The sequence below is a fragment of the Hirundo rustica genome, chromosome 5 (assembly GCF_015227805.2).
Source record: "Hirundo rustica isolate bHirRus1 chromosome 5, bHirRus1.pri.v3, whole genome shotgun sequence".
Taxonomy (NCBI): domain Eukaryota; kingdom Metazoa; phylum Chordata; class Aves; order Passeriformes; family Hirundinidae; genus Hirundo; species Hirundo rustica.
Window position 1 is genome coordinate 7,554,709 of NC_053454.1, and position 17,394 is coordinate 7,572,102.

At 37.4% G+C, this 17,394-nt stretch overlaps 1 protein-coding gene across 4 annotated transcripts in view; it reads left to right on the forward strand.

The window, feature by feature from the left end:
- Positions 1 to 17,394, forward strand: part of NSD2 (nuclear receptor binding SET domain protein 2) — a 97,481-nt gene that overhangs the window by 56,797 nt on the left and 23,290 nt on the right. For 2 of the 4 annotated variants that reach the window (XM_040063616.1, XM_040063615.1), the window contains 8 exons: positions 1,186 to 1,352; positions 1,726 to 2,217; positions 6,502 to 6,646; positions 7,672 to 7,749; positions 9,215 to 9,333; positions 11,405 to 11,509; positions 12,746 to 12,827; positions 13,810 to 13,934. In XM_040063616.1, coding sequence (XP_039919550.1) covers positions 1,186 to 1,352; positions 1,726 to 2,217; positions 6,502 to 6,646; positions 7,672 to 7,749; positions 9,215 to 9,333; positions 11,405 to 11,509; positions 12,746 to 12,827; positions 13,810 to 13,934 — 1,313 coding nt within the window. The remainder of the gene's footprint in view (positions 1 to 1,185; positions 1,353 to 1,725; positions 2,218 to 6,501; positions 6,647 to 7,671; positions 7,750 to 9,214; positions 9,334 to 11,404; positions 11,510 to 12,745; positions 12,828 to 13,809; positions 13,935 to 17,394) is intronic. The other 2 variants (XM_058420489.1, XM_040063617.1) reach the window with 1 other exon arrangement.

The window sequence follows — 17,394 nt, forward strand, 5'->3', positions numbered from 1 at the left end:
AGGCAGTTCTTTCTAGCTCTAGAACCCCAGAAATAGTGTATGAAGCAATCAGCTAGATCTGCTTGGTGACTAAGCCTGAAGACATGCAGTGTATGAATAACCTAATGGAATCTAGACCTAGTTTGAAGTCACCTGTAACAAAGAATTGTGGCTGTTATTTGTACCTGCTGGGTGTCCATCCTGACTTGAGTTCCTCTGCTGTCCAGTCTGTGTGTTGGACAAACTGGTGTGGTGACACTGGAAGAACCACAGATACTCTAGGGAGCATAATTAGTCTAGCAGGTTTGAATTTGCAAACACAGAAGTGCCGGTTAAAACCTTTTCTATTTTTACACAAGACCATAATTTGAACACTTAGCAAATCTACAAGTTCTAATGAACAAAGTGTTAGAGGACATCTTAAGTGTGATCTCTTACCTCTGCCTTTTAGAAATTCATTGTTAACAATCAACCCTTTGAAGAATTTTGAAAGTGATTTCTTCCCCCCTTCTCTGTAGAATAGCTGAGACCTTTGGAAGGGAAAGGTTGTTTGCCCGTATCATGCCACAGTGAGACAATGTTCCTCTTGTTTTTTCTGGGGGAAAAGGAATATTTTTAGTTTTAGAAGAAAAAATGTTTCTTATTTAGGTTTCAAAATTGTTCTCTTATCCCTCCACTCTCTTTTCTGCCAGCCAAATTCTTTATTGGTTTCTTTGATTCCTAAAAAATCTTGATTAATATGAAGTTTTGATTGCAAGGGTTAAAACCAGATGATGTATGTGTCTCTGTTTAAGAATATTAAAAGATAAAGCTTAGGAGACTCAGAGAGGAGGCTTGAGTGCACAAGCTCTCCAAGCTGTGGAACATTTTCAGTGTTGATTGAGAAATTTCTAAATTCATTTTCAGAAACAGCCAGACCTACGTGTAAGGTTAATATACATGGAAAACTGACAGGTGATTGTAACCTCGAGTTAATTTAGCCAAGCATGTTCTTGCTGGGAATTAAACTATTGAACTTTGGGGTCAGACTTCATACGTTATCTCTCAGAGACTTTCAGGCTGGTTTAAGTGGGTTTTTGAAAGGTTATCCAGTTTTATTGTGCTTTTGTTATGGCAACTGTAGCAGCTTACAGACTTCAAGTCTGAAAGTGCCGGACTTAGTAGAGTCTATATCTTCAATACACGTGGGATTTTTTTAATTTTCAGGGCAGAAAAAGAGTTTTCGTCAATACCACGTTCAGTTTTTTGGAGATGCCCCAGAGCGAGCCTGGATATTTGAGAAGAGCCTGGTGCCCTTCAAAGAAAAAGACCAGTTTGAACAATTATGCCAAGAGAGTGCAAGACAAGCCCTAACTAAAGCAGAGAAAATAAAGGTAAGAGGTTACCAAATCAGGCAAGATTTCAAGCTTTTTATTTTAGCATTGCAGTTATGTACAGGTATAACAGATATAAATAAGTATTATAAAAATCTTAAAGACAGCTTGTTTTACAGCACCTTGCAGTTTTACATTTCAATTACAGATGCAAAGGATGGGGGGATTTACCACTGCTTGTTACTCAGTAAAAATTAGTACTCTCTGCTTTGTCACAGATTCATGTGTGGTATCAGTACTATCAAACAGCTCGGTTTCAACTCTGAATTACAGATCTGAATGCCAGTTAGTCTCTCGGGATTGTTTTATGTTAATGTCAGCACTTGGAAATCACAGGAGGACAGATTCCTCACACGGTTGTCTCCTCTTGCAGATGCTGAAACCCGTGTCGGGGAAGCTGCGGCCGCAGTGGGAGATGGGTGTGAAGCAAGCCAGTGAAGCAGTGGGCATGACAGTGGAGGAGCGCAAGGCCAAGTACACCTTCATCTATGTCAGGGACAGGCCTCATCTTAACCCTCGAGTAGCAAAGGAGGTTGGCATTGCTGTGGAACCCTTGGAGGAGATGGATGAGTCTTCCTACTCAAATGAAGAAACCACTCCAAATCTGAAATCGATGAAGGAGTCTGGCATTCCTAGCAAGAGGAGGAGAAGGACATCAAAACTGTCTGCCACTGATGATACGCAAGAGAGCAGTCAGTTGGAGGATAAGAATACTACTCCTCAAAAGTCATCTGAACAGGCAGAATCCAAAAGAGGGATAGGCTCCCCTCTCAATAGAAAGAAAACTCCAGCGTCTACTCCACGAAGCAGAAAGGGCGATGCAGTATCTCAGTTTTTGGTCTTTTGTCAGAAGTACAGAGATGAGGTTAGTCTCTTTTAGCTGTTGTTATTGTTGATTGCCTCTTCTCATTTCTGTACTTGAAGAAACTTCTTTACTTAAGTAAAAAATTTAGTTGTTACCACGCAGTCCATAATATTCTGAGTTTGACAAGGTATGCCTGTATCAAAACTTATTTTAGATAAATAGAGAAAGAAGGGAATTTAAGTGAGCAATATAAACAAGGTGGTGATAACTGCCTTTGTGTTTCAAGCAGAAGTTGTGTTGGTGTCTTCCCACATAAATTAATAGTCGTTTGTATTAGCCATATTTTGTCTTTAATGTATGTACAATATAATAGATATATGCATATATATATGCTTAGGCAAATAGAACAAAGATTATGCTGTTTATGGCAATCTGCTTTTACATTCTTTCTGGGAACATGGCTCAGTTGCTTCTGTGTGTTCCCTTGTCTTTGAACACCTCAAAACCTCATTTACTTACCCAGAACCTTTTGCTGAGCTTCATAAGAAGCTGCTTTCCAAAGCTTGTAAAAATCACTATCAGTGTGTGCAATCTGCTGGGACAGAAACTAGGTCCTCTTGAGGTACTTCAATACAAGCTAGAATAAATACCCTATTGTCAGCATGTTTTAAGAAGACTTTTAAAAGTGACTTTTAACTGCTGGTGTAGCTCGTTACTTAATAATCAGGACTATCGTTTTTTCTTCCTTACAACCCTTTGCTCTATTTTCAGTATTATTCCATGATCTGAAGCTAGTGTGCTATCTTATGTTTCCTTGTACTATTACGTATTGTTCACAGAGGCATCAGGAAGTTAGTGGTGATTTTGTCATACTCTTTAGCTACTGAATGGTTGACTTCATTATAGCATATTTGTATTGGAAAAGAATTAATAGATGTAAACTTCATAAAGAAATATTGGAAAGCAGATTCTGCTGTATGGAAGTCAATTCGTTGTGGTTCCACTTGGGATCTTATTAGATCATTGAAACTTAAGGTAATATTGAGAATGAAAATGAGCACAGTGTTACATAAACCTTTTAGTGGTTTTGGTTAAATTGAGAAAAGCACTGGCATTGCAGTTTGCTGGCTCTGGAAAGGAAATGGTTTTGTAGCCAGACCATTAAATACATATTTTGCATATTAATTATGAAAAACTGTGTGGGTAAATCATCTGTCTCATGTTAGAGACACATGAGTTCTGTTCATAGTTCTTCTATAAGTGACATTGCAAGAGGGAATTACCTTGGCCTTCAATGTATTTATCGAGAAGTCTTTTGCAATATTGAGGGATATAAAATTGCTTCTCTGGAAAAAATGAGATTATGATGGCTTTATGGACTCTTAGCCAAACATACCTTGCAGAGAAGAGACGTGCTGAGTCTGCTTTGATTCTGTTTTCTGTGCCAGTTATTGGGCTTTGTTCCCTACTGTGGTTATAATGTAATTCTCAAATTAAAAAATGGAAAATATGAAGACTATTAGAATATATGAAACTGAGGAAATGCTTTGTCTTCAGTGTCATTTCAGGAAATTGAAAAACTGTCTTAAATTTGAAATTCTCACTGATGATAGTGGCTAATGTTGCACAAAGTTGAAGTAGAAGGAAGTAAGTTTAAAAATATTACATGTTTTTAGAGAAGGAGGCATCCTACCTTTTCTGTCTAGAATGCCTATTAATAAGATGTGTCATGAAAACCCATACCTGCCTGGAATGTGTGATCCACTCTAACAGGTACAGAAACACTTCCGTGGGTAGAGTAGAACTAGGTTGTGAAAGCTGCGGATACCTCTAACTGGTCATCATAAGAACCTGTCTTCCCTTTGTCTTGATTGGAATTTGACTGGCAAAGTGACGAAAGACCAGTTTAGATATTTTAAGCTTTTTGCCTTTCATACTGCTTATTAAATGGGAGGTTCATGCCATTGGTGGCAGATGGAGATTGTATCCAATCTAGTATTTGGGTGTCCCCTTCCATTAGGCTGATCTGGTTCAACTTGCATGACTTTCATCAAGAGTTTGTTTTGTTGTGTTGTGGATGCTCTGGAGCTTTAGAAAGAGAGATAATGTTGGCTAAAAAACAAACCTGGTTTTGAGCTACTTGTATTGGTGGCATTGGAGAGCTTAGTATTTAGCTTTTTTAGCATTTGCATGTAGAAACTTTAAGAAAAGGAACATTGCAGACCCAGAAGAGGCTGGCTGGCTCCAGTCTTGGGAAGGGGCAGAAGTGAAAGGGATGACTGAAGACTACTCTTGTGGGGCCTTTAATAGTACCAAGCTCTCTTCAGAGTGTTTCTGCTGTGTCTTGCTTGGAGTCTGGCTTTGTGTGGTAGTGAGGTTCGTATATCAGTTTGATTTTATTATTATTTAACTGCTGGAGAATGTTTTGAATGATTTAAGACACACTTTCCTGAGGGAGGTGCTGAAAGCTTGGAGCACTTTTGTGGTCGTAGTGATGCATTCAGTATTTTGTGCTGTTACCAAAGGAGTAAAGGTGTGTTTTGTACTATTGTATTGTGTGCTTCCCCTGTGAAAAATCCAAGCCCAGTAAGCATTGGAAGGAAATGTCTGACTGGAGATAAAGTTATCATTCAAGTGAGAGGCAGACAGCTACGCTGTTTATATTAATTGATTTGGGCCTTGAGTCTGGTGAAGAAAATGAAGGAATGATTTCACTAACAGGGAGACTTTGGAGAAGACTACTGAGCATTTTCCTTGGAGGCCTTATTTGCCAGGGTCCTGTCACAATTAAGAATTCTGAGTGTCTTTTCTTCGTCATTTCACGGTACTGTTAGTCAGCTGAAAGTTATCTTTATTCTTATTAAGAATTCTGAGTGTCTTTTCTTCGTCATTTCACAGTACTGTTAGTCAGCTGAAAGTTATCTTTGTTCTTATTTTGTTGAGACTGGAGGTAATGTTAATGTGTATCTCATTTCTCATAATGTAGTTATTTCTTGGAGAATTAAATAGCTCTGTGCCCTCACTGAGCACAATGACCTGTACCTTTGTAACAACAGACAAAATTGATGCCGATTTCACGTCCCGAAGAAGGGAGAATTGTGGAAAGGCGTATCTTGTGGGTTTATGTTCCTCCCTTTCAATAATATGACTCCACTTGTTGTATTCTAATCGAATTTGAGTAGAAGCTTTCAGAGGTAGTTGTACTTCTCAAGCCTTTTGCAGATGGATTATGGCAGAAAGAAACAAGATAATTCTTTAGTATCCTACTAGGAAAAAAATTAAAACATGGATTTCCATACTAGACCCTGACCAGTGCAAGGAAAGCAGTGCAAGTATTTTAACACTTGGAAAAGCAACAGTCACACTTGCATCCTGTTTGGTAACAGCAAGTGTAATTTTAAGACCCTAAATTCTAAGAAATTCGGTTTAATCATTTCACATTATCAGAAAAATTGTATTTCTGTTCTGTTGAATGGTGTTACTCTTCGAATGATTGGCTTTCTTGACCTAGTTTTTAATTTGCTCTGTGTTTTTGGGGTATCAGTCGCATCACTCAAATAGAATTTTGGGGCAGGCTGGGTAATGAGACGAGGATTGTTTTTAAACGTACTGTTTCATTTCTGTGCAAGCGTAGAGAGTTTTTTGACTTGTATCATTAATCAAATCTTATTTTCCTTGAGTAGAAGTAGGGATGTACTGAAGGAGTTTGGGAGAATTTTTTCTTTTTTTAATACTGGATTTTTTTGTTGCGTTGAATTGATGGATATTATGTGTCCTGCTTATAACATTAAAAAAGATGCACAGCTTGTGAGTTCCATAGTGTTCATATGCATAATACAAAAAGGATGAATCAATACAGGAAAATGTTATATCAGATGCTAACCTGTGTAAATCTCTCTGCTGAGTTAGGTGTACCGAGTTCTGTGATTAATGAGTTTTTGCTTACACTTTCTAGGCAAGTGTATATTCCAGTACTGCTTGCCTGTCATTTGTGGATCTATATTTAAACTTCATTGAGAAACCTTTTTTTTTTAAATGACCAAAGGACAAGATTTATAGTTACTCCACTTACTCCATTTTTTGAATGGTAATAGGCAGATAGATGCTTCCAAAATTTGTTTTAATACTTCCAAATAAGCTGGTCAGTTTTTTTTTTTTAAAGACACAGAGAGAGAAGTGGTTATTCAAAGCAAAACTGGATGCAGTAGGTTTTATTCTAGTTCTGTCTTCAGCAGAAATATTAGATAACTTGTTTGTAACCAGTTTTCCAAAGTGATGGAAGTGTGTGCGCCATTTTTTCCAGTCATCACTTTTTTTAATTCAACCCTATTTCTGCATATATAGGTGGTTGCTGAACATCCAGATGCTTCAAGTGAGGAGATTGAAGAGCTGCTCGAATCGCAGTGGAACATGCTTAGTGAAAAACAGAAAGCTCGCTATAACACAAAGTTTGCCATAGTGACCTCTCCCAAATCTGAAGAAGACTCTGGTAAACGTAAAACTGTGCTAGTGTACTCTAACTAAATTTCATATACATAGTGGCGTTAAACTAAGCACATATTTGAGACCCTGTAGGGAAAACAGCTTTCACTGTTTTCCAGTTTTAATTCTTGGTGTTTGTGCCAATAGCAAAGGAATGCCAATGGTTACAATAAACGCAACCCATGAAGTCTACATTTCTTGCTCATTGTTCTGAAAAGTTGTTATATGTAAACCTTCTGCTGTTTAGACATTGCTGATTTCTCATTCTTCTTCTGCCCAGAAGCAGCTGCCATTGCATCCACTGCTTGTTACAAGTGGATGGTGGGAAGGGAAGATGAAGCGTTACTGCTAGTAAAATTTGAGATGTTTTTATAGAACAGTTAGAAACGGTTTAAAAAATTTAATCAGTGCTACACTTTTTCTTCATATATACCTAAAGTGTATTACTTCACATCATCATCAACTCAGGAAGAACTATTCCAGACTTTATTCTGAACCCTTCACCCATTTGGCATTTTATTGTGCTACTCAAAGTTTTTAGGACTTCGTACAATTTTGCAAATAGTTTAATTTTTTTTTTCTCCTTTTATTTCTTGTTGCTGTTTTCTGGTGTTTGTTTTTGATGAACAGTTTCAATTGTTTTCCAAAATATTTGAGAGGGTTTGGAGTCACTTATTTGAGAAAGGAGGAGGAAGAAGATAGTTTGCCATATGCATGAACTTTATCAAATTTAACTAGCTATCATTTTTCAAATTTAAATGGCTTTACAGTACTGTAAGAAGACTTACTATGGAAGTATTAGAAGCCAACAGGTGCTGCTTTGGGCAATGACAAGAATGAGAGGGAGTGTTTGAAAGTTTGTGAGACTTGGAAAAACTTGTATAAAAATGGCAGTCAGTTTTGTTAACTATCTGTGTGTGTGCGTGAAATAACATCATTTTGTGGAAAATTGAAAAGTTTTAACTTTTAAGTTTTAAGTGTTAAATATTTGGATATCAGTTTAAAAAAAAAACACATTCTGTATCTCTCAAGGTTCATCATTGAAGAATATTGGAGAGGCCAAACGTAAAGTGTTTCAAGACTCACCTAAAAGGAGATCAAGATCCAGAAGTAATTGAAATTTGTGTTGTGTGCAAATAGCTCATCATTATAAGTAGCTACTGAGTGTATTTTCTTATGTAATCGCCCACGTATCATAATCTCTTTATTTTATCTCAGATGTTGTCTTCCTTGACGTTAGAACTTTAATGGATCCCAAATTAAATATCTTAACACTGTAGTGCTGAATTTTGTTCACCTTCCTCAGTGTCATATTGCAAGAAATGTAATTGAAATTGTACCTGTACCAGGTGTTTCTAGTACATCTATTGTGTACATTTATAGTTACCTGCAGATGAAAATATGTCAGTTGACTTGTTCCCCATCTCAAATCTTCTTATCTTAAACTTGGAAGAATGTTGTGGGATTTCTTTTGCTGGCTTTTTGTAAGTAGCAGGTTTTTCCTGGAGCCATTTCAGTCTGCTTTGTGGATTCAGTTTGATCATAGAATATGTACTAGATTGTTTAAATAAGAACACTAATTTGAAAATTATCCATATTTTCAAGTTGCTATATTTTTAATATTTACAGACATTTGTTCCCACTGGAATAGAATGCTTGTAGCTGTAGGGCAATTTTCAGTTAACATATTTGTGCCCCTGGAGCTTGCAATTTTCAACTAGTAATACTCTGTAGCTTCATAAAACAGAGAGTACTGGAGAGTGTAATTATATTGTCATTTCATCTTGATGAAACAGACCACTTCCCAAACCCTCATCTGTCTTTTTGAGGTGCAAACAGTAGTGGAACCTGTGGCAGGGGTATGTAGATTACTCACTGACCCTTTGTATCTAGCAGCTGCTTGAACTTTGCAGTGAACAGCCATCTAAATACATGAATAATTTTGTGGTCTAAAATGGCCAGCGTGGTTCTGTTCATAGGATTCTGGTTCATAAAGGCAAGGGATTTTATGGTCTCATGTAAAATACAATCAGCTTGTTAGAATCTGGAATTGCCTTACCAGAAAGAGAATTAATCTGTACAGTTGGTGATATCTTGTCTTTTTCAGAGGCCCCTTAATAGATGTCACCCGTATCTTCATCTGAGTCCTTTGGAGAACTTACAAGTAGGCTTAAGGAGGAGACTTAGGAAGTAATTTTAGTGGCAAGGCACTGTTACAAAGTGGCAGGAGAGTTAAAAGCTGAATAGATCAATCACATGTAGTCTGATGATATGAAATAAATGTTGGGCAGTAACATTCAGGTCTTAAACTAGGGCTTGTATAGGTAGACTCATCTTTGTAAAATAACTTGAGTATGAAGCAGTTGATTTGGATTTGTCCTAGAGTTAATTCTTCAATGCCAGAAACCAGACCCTAAGCATTAATTGGTCATCAAGGTGTGTTAATGTTTAACCATGTTTTAAAAGTAATGACTGAAAGAAAAATACCTTAAATAACTAGATCAGTTCAAATAATTTCAAAGCGGGTTTTAGATTATTTTTCATGTGAGTTTCCCCCATCCCCCCCCATCCCAAGGTAATTTACATGGAAATAAAAGAAACCAAAAAAAGAGGACAAAGGAGCCTACAGAAGATTTTGAAGTTCAGGAAGCACCTAGGAAAAGACTCAGGATGGATAAACAGAATAATCGGAAGGTAATTATGTCATTGGTTTGTTGGGGTTGATTTATAGCAGCACCAGTCACATTGCTGTAGTTAAGTTTGTCAGCATTTCCATTTTCAGGATTAAAAAAGAATTGTCCATATATCATACTAAACTGTTGTCAATATTCAGAGATTCATTCACATCTCATTCAGAGATGTGAGTTTACCACTGTGGGGTTTTTTCCTTTGGTTTTGAGGATGGAGGTATGACAAGTTGCACTTGCTACTTAAACCGTTTCCCCAAGGAATGTGCAGAGAGAGGCATGACCTCTCTGTGTTGTTATGCTCTGTAGTTCTTTTTCTTTCCTCCTGATTTGGAGTTAGTTTTACCAGAATGTAAAAGAAATACTTTTAGTCAATAGTTACTTTAGACAAAAGTCAGAAGAGAGGAAAGCGAATAAAGCAAAACAGAAAAGCTACTTTTCGTGAACTGGAAGGCTATATGACATTTTAGAGTGGCATGCTGACCCTTTTCTTGGGTTAGGAGACTGCAGTAAATTTATATTTATGCAGTAAAAGTATATTTATCACACAATTCACAGGCTTCTTTTCTGGTTAGCTTGCTTGTGAGAATGAGGATTTTCCTTACATAGGTCACTATGTATGTGGACACAGCCCAAATCTTGTGGAGACTCAGGCAAGGGTTTATTTAGTCATGCAAGTAGAGCAGTCAGTTTCACTTGTGTGGAAAGCTTAGCTCACACGTGTTCAGGTGTGTTATTGCAGTATCATACTGTAGTGTGAGTACCATAGACCTGAGCTGAGAACCTCAGTGGTACAGCAGTCAAACGAAACAACCCAATAGAAGGAAAGGTAGTAGATTTATTTTTTAAATGAGTTGTGGAGGTCTTATTTGTAGGTGTCAGTCTGTTCGGTGGGCTGATTATTTTGCTGCTTCTGTTGATATTGTAGATATTAAGACAACTTGTTGTCTCAGAGTTTAATATTAAAAAAAATGGAATTTCAGATGGGCTTAATGAGCTGATTAGCAAGGGACAGAGAGAATTCTTAATGTTGTTACCTTTGCAGAAAGAAGCGTCAAAACTGGTTTTTGCACTTCTTGCTGGAATGGCTTATTCATTGCATATTCACATGACTTTCTAGGAGCAGTTTTTCAAACCTTTTTAAACTTGTCTGATTGATATGAATGCACTATAATACACTAGATCCATGACAGTTACTTATTATAATTAATTCCTCCTATAAAGTCCTTGTTTTGATTGTTCTAAAGGTACTTTCCTGTCCCACCAGCATTTGTACACTACAATTAGCCTACATTCTCAGAAGTAGGATAAAAGGTGGTTGCAGTGTAGTTCATGCACAGGAGGTTCTGGTATCTTTGGTGCTGTGATACACATGTGAAAATTCCAGCAGGAAAATAACTAAATGAGCTGAATGATTCCCATAGTATTTATAGCACTAACGGCGCTGACTTTATAATGTGCATTTTAAAAATGTTGTTCTCTGTCTGGTCAGTTTATCAGAACTGCTTACAAGGGGTTTGATGTGTGTAAATATTAGGTAGCTTGGGAGCTCTAAATACGTATAGCAGGGCTTGTGCTCCACAGAAAGATCAGACAGGATTTGCAGTTTGTTTTAGGAATTCTCTCTTAGTCTTTTTCCTGCCTTCACAATCCCAAGGCACTTCAAGCTGTATATGCTGCTGCTTAGTAGGAACATTCAGTGAATGACAGTGAAAATCTTTATATAATGATTCAAAAAAGCAAACACTAACCATACACCTTCTTTCTGTTATTCCCAGTTTACCTGCAGGCTTTAGTTACAATCATTTTGGATAGGAGGAGCTTTAATTTCATGACATTTTACTTCTTGCACAAGAGTTGTCAGTTATACTCTCTCTTTGTCCTTAATTCTTATTCACAACATCAGAATGTTTTTACATAAAGTAACCAAGCCATAAGTACCCATATGGAAGTTCTGAAAAACTAATTTGTTTGTTGTTGCTTTGATGCTGTCTATAGAATGCACATTAACAAAATGGGGGTTCTGTAAAGTGTGCTTTAAATTTAAATTGAATGAACTATCCTGTACATTTTCACAGAATCACAGAATCCTTAGGATTGGAAGGGGCCTCTGGAAATCATCCAGTCCAATCCCCCTGCCAAGACAGGGTCATCTAGAGCAGGTTACACAGGAATGTGTCCAGGTGGGTTTGGAATGTCTCCAGAGCTGGAGACTCCACGACCTCTGTGGGCAGCTGTTCCAATGTTCTGCCACCCCAAAGTAAAGAAATCTTCCTCGTGTTGAGGTGGAACTTGGTGTGGTTTAGTTTGTGGCCATTACTCCTCATCTTGTCACTGGGCACTACGGCAAGGAGTCTGGCACCATCCTCTTGACACCTCTTTTCTTTCATTTTTGCCCAGAAGTGGAGCAGTAATCTTAGAAAATAGATACTGGGAGCCTCTGGTGGCATTGTTGGTAGGGCAGCTCACTCTGCTTAGAGCTCAGTAAAAACACAGCCTGGCACATCTGTAGCCATTCCTGCTTATTTTTACAAAGGAAATCAGTTTTCTGGCCTTGGAGGTGTTCACCTGCACATCTTTCTTTGGTAAAGCTGATTGTCAGATGAAGACTGTGAAAAAGTATGTAAAGCATTGGAAATGTGTGTAAAGCTTTCTGTTCGATAGCGTTGTGCTTATTAATCAGGTGAGCGTGTGTCAGGGTTAAGTATTCTAGGCTACAGTTTCACTAATTTTACTGAATTTGTAACATAAGAAACCGAAAAAAAAAAAAGTAGTGGCATGTGTAAGGAGCAATGTCTTAATTTTGACAAAGATTTCACAAGAATTTCCCCAGTTTTTGGCCTAAACTTTTAATCGTGAATTCTCAATCTGGAGCAAATTTAGGTGCTCTTTCTTCTCCCTTGAAAATAGTGGTTTTATTTTGGAAATGCTGAAACAATCTTAACCATAGTAATTTAAAAATTGGCACTGCTATAAGTTCTGGAGTTGGAAGCAAGCCTCTCTGAGACTTAGTGTTCTGCACAGGGTTTACTCTCAAATTTCTATACTAATTCTGCAATTTACCTTTCATAATTAAAGGTTTTAATTTGACCAGTTTGTACAAAGAGTAGTAAGGATAATTTACAAGTTTTGGGTTCATTTAGCACTCCCCATTTTGATATGCTGAATTTGGGATGGATAAGTGGGATGCTGAAATACTGTGTTCCTTAATATTTCTCATTTGTTTATGGGTTTGTACCCTGTGCTGTAAATGAGTTTTAAAATTCACTTAAGTGGGGCTAGTTTAACTACAGTACCATTCACATATTTGTAAAGACACTTTCTTTTTAATAACATAAATCCAGAACTATTTGCCAGTTGTATCCAACCAACCATAAATTAGGAAGTTTTTTATTTTTTCATATTTTTTTTTGTGACAGAGGGAGACAAGCAATGACAAAACAGCAAAAACAAACTCTTCTAAGGTCACAGAAACCTCCTCTTCACAAAAGAACCAGTCAGGTAATGTGGTCAGAATAAGTTTTAATGTAACTTTTTCAATTAAGTAATTTTTAAATGCCCAGGTTGTCTGAGGCAGCCGGCTAAATTCTGCTGACTCGCTGAGCAGTTGCAGGCGCTGTGCCACAGCTGGGGGGGAGCCCTGTTCCTTCACTGCCCTCCTGCAGCTCCAGCCTGGACTGAAACTGTGCGTTGCTGGTCGAGAGCAGCAGTTCACGAGTTCCCCGTGTGATGGCACCAGATTAAAGCTGGTGCCCCGGGATCTTGGCAAGCAGGGAGCAAAACCCTGCTGCTCCCCTTTGCCCGCTGCACTGGCCCAGTAAAACAAGTGCAGTGGCCATCGGTGTCATCAGGTGCTTTGGGGTTCTAGTCCTTCGAAATGGTGCTTGATGGGAGGCAGTGTGGAGCATGAGAGGGAATTCTGTAGAACCTTGGATCAAAGTGCCAAAGTCAGACTTGTTAATGATGCTCGAGTTTAAGGTAACTGCTATCAGAGCATGTCTCTTCAGGTGTTACACTGATTTGCCAAAGACAAGCGAGCCTCAGCAAGTCCTGCACGGTGTAGAAGTGGTGATGTGCCGTAGCTAATGTGTGCTACTTGGCTCCTGTATATAAATTTGCCCTTAACAAAGTGTTAGTGGTCCTCAGATTGTGATAAGCTCACATAGGCCTTCTTGTATAACTGTTACCTCTGCTTTAAAGAGGTCTTTAGTCACAAGGTACTTCGATTTTTAATAGAAATGAGACGATAAAAAATTGGGAAAACATTTCTTAGCACTTATTTGATTAAAGGAAACGGTTATTTTTAAAATCAAGCCAAAAGACATGGCTTCAGAAGCTTCATGTTCGCTCAGTCCTATGCAGGTGCCCAGAAGACGTGCCTAAATAATTCCTTCCTGTATCTGAAGGAATATTTTAAATGGCTTCAGGGAGATAACATTTTAAAGTTCCAAACTTCACTTTGTAAACCAAAATTATTTTACAGCAACGAAAAATCTGTCTGATGCATGTAAACCTCTGAAGAAGCGAAATCGGGCTTCAGCAGCAGAATCTTCAACTCTTGCTTTTAGCAAGAGTTCATCTCCTTCAGCTTCCTTAACTGAGAATGAGGTAAAAAAAAAGTGGTGTTTGCACACAGCCATTTAATTACAGAAATTATCAGGTGTGAATCTTGTTTAAAAAAAAAAAAAAAAGCAAAAATCAAAGGCGAATTCTCTAACGTTGGTGCTCTAGACAAGTTACAGTTTTGGCCTCTGTGAAACCTGTTAACATGTGCATTGCAAATCATTTGTTGTAACACGAACGTCTGATTTGGGGACGTCGAGATATTATTGTGGTTTTTAATGTATTTACCAACAACGTTTTAGAATTGTAACCTTCTATTAGAGGCAAAGTAAAATGCCAGTGTGTTCTGTATTTTCTTCTACAGACTTTTATGTAAGTGTACTACATTAGTTACATTATGTAACTCAATATTGTCATGTCGCCATAGCTTTTATATCGAAGCAAATTGCCTAATCCTCTGTTTGATCTAGAACTGGACAGTCTTCTGAGCAGAGCCCCTTTTAACTCAAGTTAGTTTTCAGGCTGTTTTAGTGCTATTTCTCTGTGATGCAAATAGCTCCAACCCCAATAGAGTTAAACAGGCAGTGAAGGATGTATCTTTTTGATACTTGCTAATCATAGTCTTAGCTCTGCATATTTGGAACTGTAATTCTTCTCAGTTGACATACAATAAATGAAATGTATGTACCAGAAGTGTATTCATACAATCCATTAAACCATTCCCCAAGTCATCTACACTGTTAAAATCGATCAGCCAAAGAGTGGCAGCATGAGGGTGAAGTATGCATGCTGTTTCGCTGGTGGGTTTGGATCTGTAGTTGGTAGGATTTAGTAAAATATCCATAGACAAACAGCTTCACCCAGTTTGTGTTACAAAAACTGTAGAGAAAATACTTGCCTGCTAACAAGGGAATAGGGCTTCCAGCTCTCCTAGAGCCTTTCATCTCCCCTAACAAATGCATGAGGTGCTGTAATGAATGCAGTTAAAATATCTAGGCAATGTTCAGTAAACAGTTTACCTTTGGGTAGGGAAAAAAGATTGCATGTTAATGGCTGTATATCTTAACTGTAACTGGAAAAACATTTTAACTAAAAAAAACCTCAATAAATACTCCCTCCTGTACCCCAATAAAACAAGCAAAGGAGGTCCCACAGGAAATAATGTCCATAGCAGCAGCCAAGTAAAGTAATACTTACTTTGTTTTCTCAATTGAGAGACTCCCGTCTTTTGGCTTCTCAGCTTCTGCTGGATTGTTTTTCTGATGGGATGTGCTGTGTAATGATCTATTTGGGACCTTCTATTCAACCAGAGTAGTTTAAGGAAAAATCTGGGGGGTTTTGGCTCAAAATATGCATCTCTAAATATTGTGCGCTCAGGAGAAAGATTCTTCTCTTTCTCGAGATTATAAAATGATTTATTCAGAAGTCTTTCTTAACAAAAACCCTTTTTTTTGTAGGATTTTTTGGTTGTAACATAATGGTTAACATGTAAGAAAGGATATGGCTGAGATGGAAATTCTTACATATAGCTGAGATGGAATTTCTAAAACTTAGCACTAATTTACTCAGCTGCTGCTAAACAGTAAAGATGTGAGAAAAATTAACTTCATACAATGCACACAGAATATACAGATACATAAACTAGAAAGTGAATTAATTGTTTTCAAACAGTTAAGATATCAAAAAAAGTCCCAAACAGCGTAACAGAAACCACATCTCTTTAAATAATTTTGGGTGTCTGGGTGTAGGGGGAGGTAGGTTAATGGACTAAACCCTTGGATTGGTTAAAGCTACCCTGACCTTGACTTGGACCAACTAAGGATTGGGCTCAGTTTCCTATATTAGATATATTTTTGCCTTTAAATAAAGCAAAAATGTCAGGCACGTGTTTCAGAAATTAATACTGACCTGCTCTACAAAACAAGGGAAGACAGAAATTCTAGATTGTGTGGGTGGCTCTTAAAAACTTTTCCCCCTTTTGTATTTTTATTTAGCACTTGTCTAAACAGCTAAATACTTATGTGTCCTGAGGGCATTCATATGGAGAGAAACTTTCCCAGTATTAAGGGAAATTTTTAAAAAAATAAACACAGTCAGGTAATGATGAAAGCCTTGCACAGCTAATTGAGTAGGATGTAATTCTTCTCAACTTTAAATAGATTTAATCATTAACTTTCACATTTCTGTGTTCACTATAATACTTCTAAGTGTTGGTTTAGGTGCTCTCCTAACAAGTATAGGAAAAATCCTCTGTATTCTACAAGCACATACATCTCTACAAGGTGTATATATGAGGCTTCTAGTCTCTTTCCTTTTTTTTTTTTTTTTCCCTCTCCTTTCTTTTTCTCCCATACTCTTTGTGAACAGCTTGTTCCAGAATGGAACCTGGATGTGACTGTTACTTGTCAAGATCTGTTGTTAGCTACACACCCCTTAAATGTCTGTCCTTTACTACCAGGTTCTAGGAAAGATGTGCTCAGTTCTTTCTTGTTTGAAAGATGCATCTTATTTGACATTTTAAAAAAAATATTTTGAATGCTTTTTGTTGCTGTTGGGGGATATTTTTTAAATGGGGTTTATTTGAAAGACTGTAAAATCAAGCAAGGCCCAATTTGCAATTGATAAATTACTTTGGGAGGGAGATAAGAGTGGGAGTGTGGACTTGTTCAAACAGATTTAGAGATGTAACATATTAGAGATTAAAGGTTCACTCCCTTCAAAAAATTGGGCTTTGAAGTTGTTTTAAGATGGGTGGACAGAAGCAGTAAAGTGTTTATACAGGAATAAATAAGTTTCATACCTGCATTTAATTTTGAAACAGAATAATTTTACTTCTAGGCACTTGACACAAGTCACTTATGTGAAATATGATTTTGTTGAAGTATAATTCTTAGTGAGCAACTGGTGGGGCCAGATGTGAAAAAGATATTCAACACTTTGGAGTCTGCAAAAGCTCAGACTAGTTTTTTACTGGCTATGTAAGACTTGGTATAAGCATCCAAAAGCACATATTTGTGAGAAGAGATGCAGGTGGTGTATTTTAATTTCTTTTTTTACCTTGGCCCTCCAACCCCCAAAAATGTAGTAGGTGCCAGTAAGAGTGTAATCAGTATTTTTTTTAATAAATAAAAAAGACTTTCCATTACCATTACTGCTGGATTATAGGCACACTTGGTGTGTTTGCATGAAACATAGCTGCTTTGGCTTTTCAATCAATTTTTGTGATTATTGTCTGGCTTCATTAAACTGGATGAATTTGTTGACAGCAGATAAGTGTCAAAGTATTGTGCAGCCCATAGCTACTACTTACAAACTTTGTCAAAGAAACTGTAATCTTTTCCTAAGAGAGGACAAAATAAAGCACATGTAATACTTTCTAAGTTAGCCAGCCTGTCGTTCATCACACCCTCAAGTCTGAGCTGACCAGCAGATGGCAGCTTTAAGAAGCCTGGGAAAGATTTGAAGAGGTGCTTTTATTTTAATTTCATTACATCTTCCTTAGAAG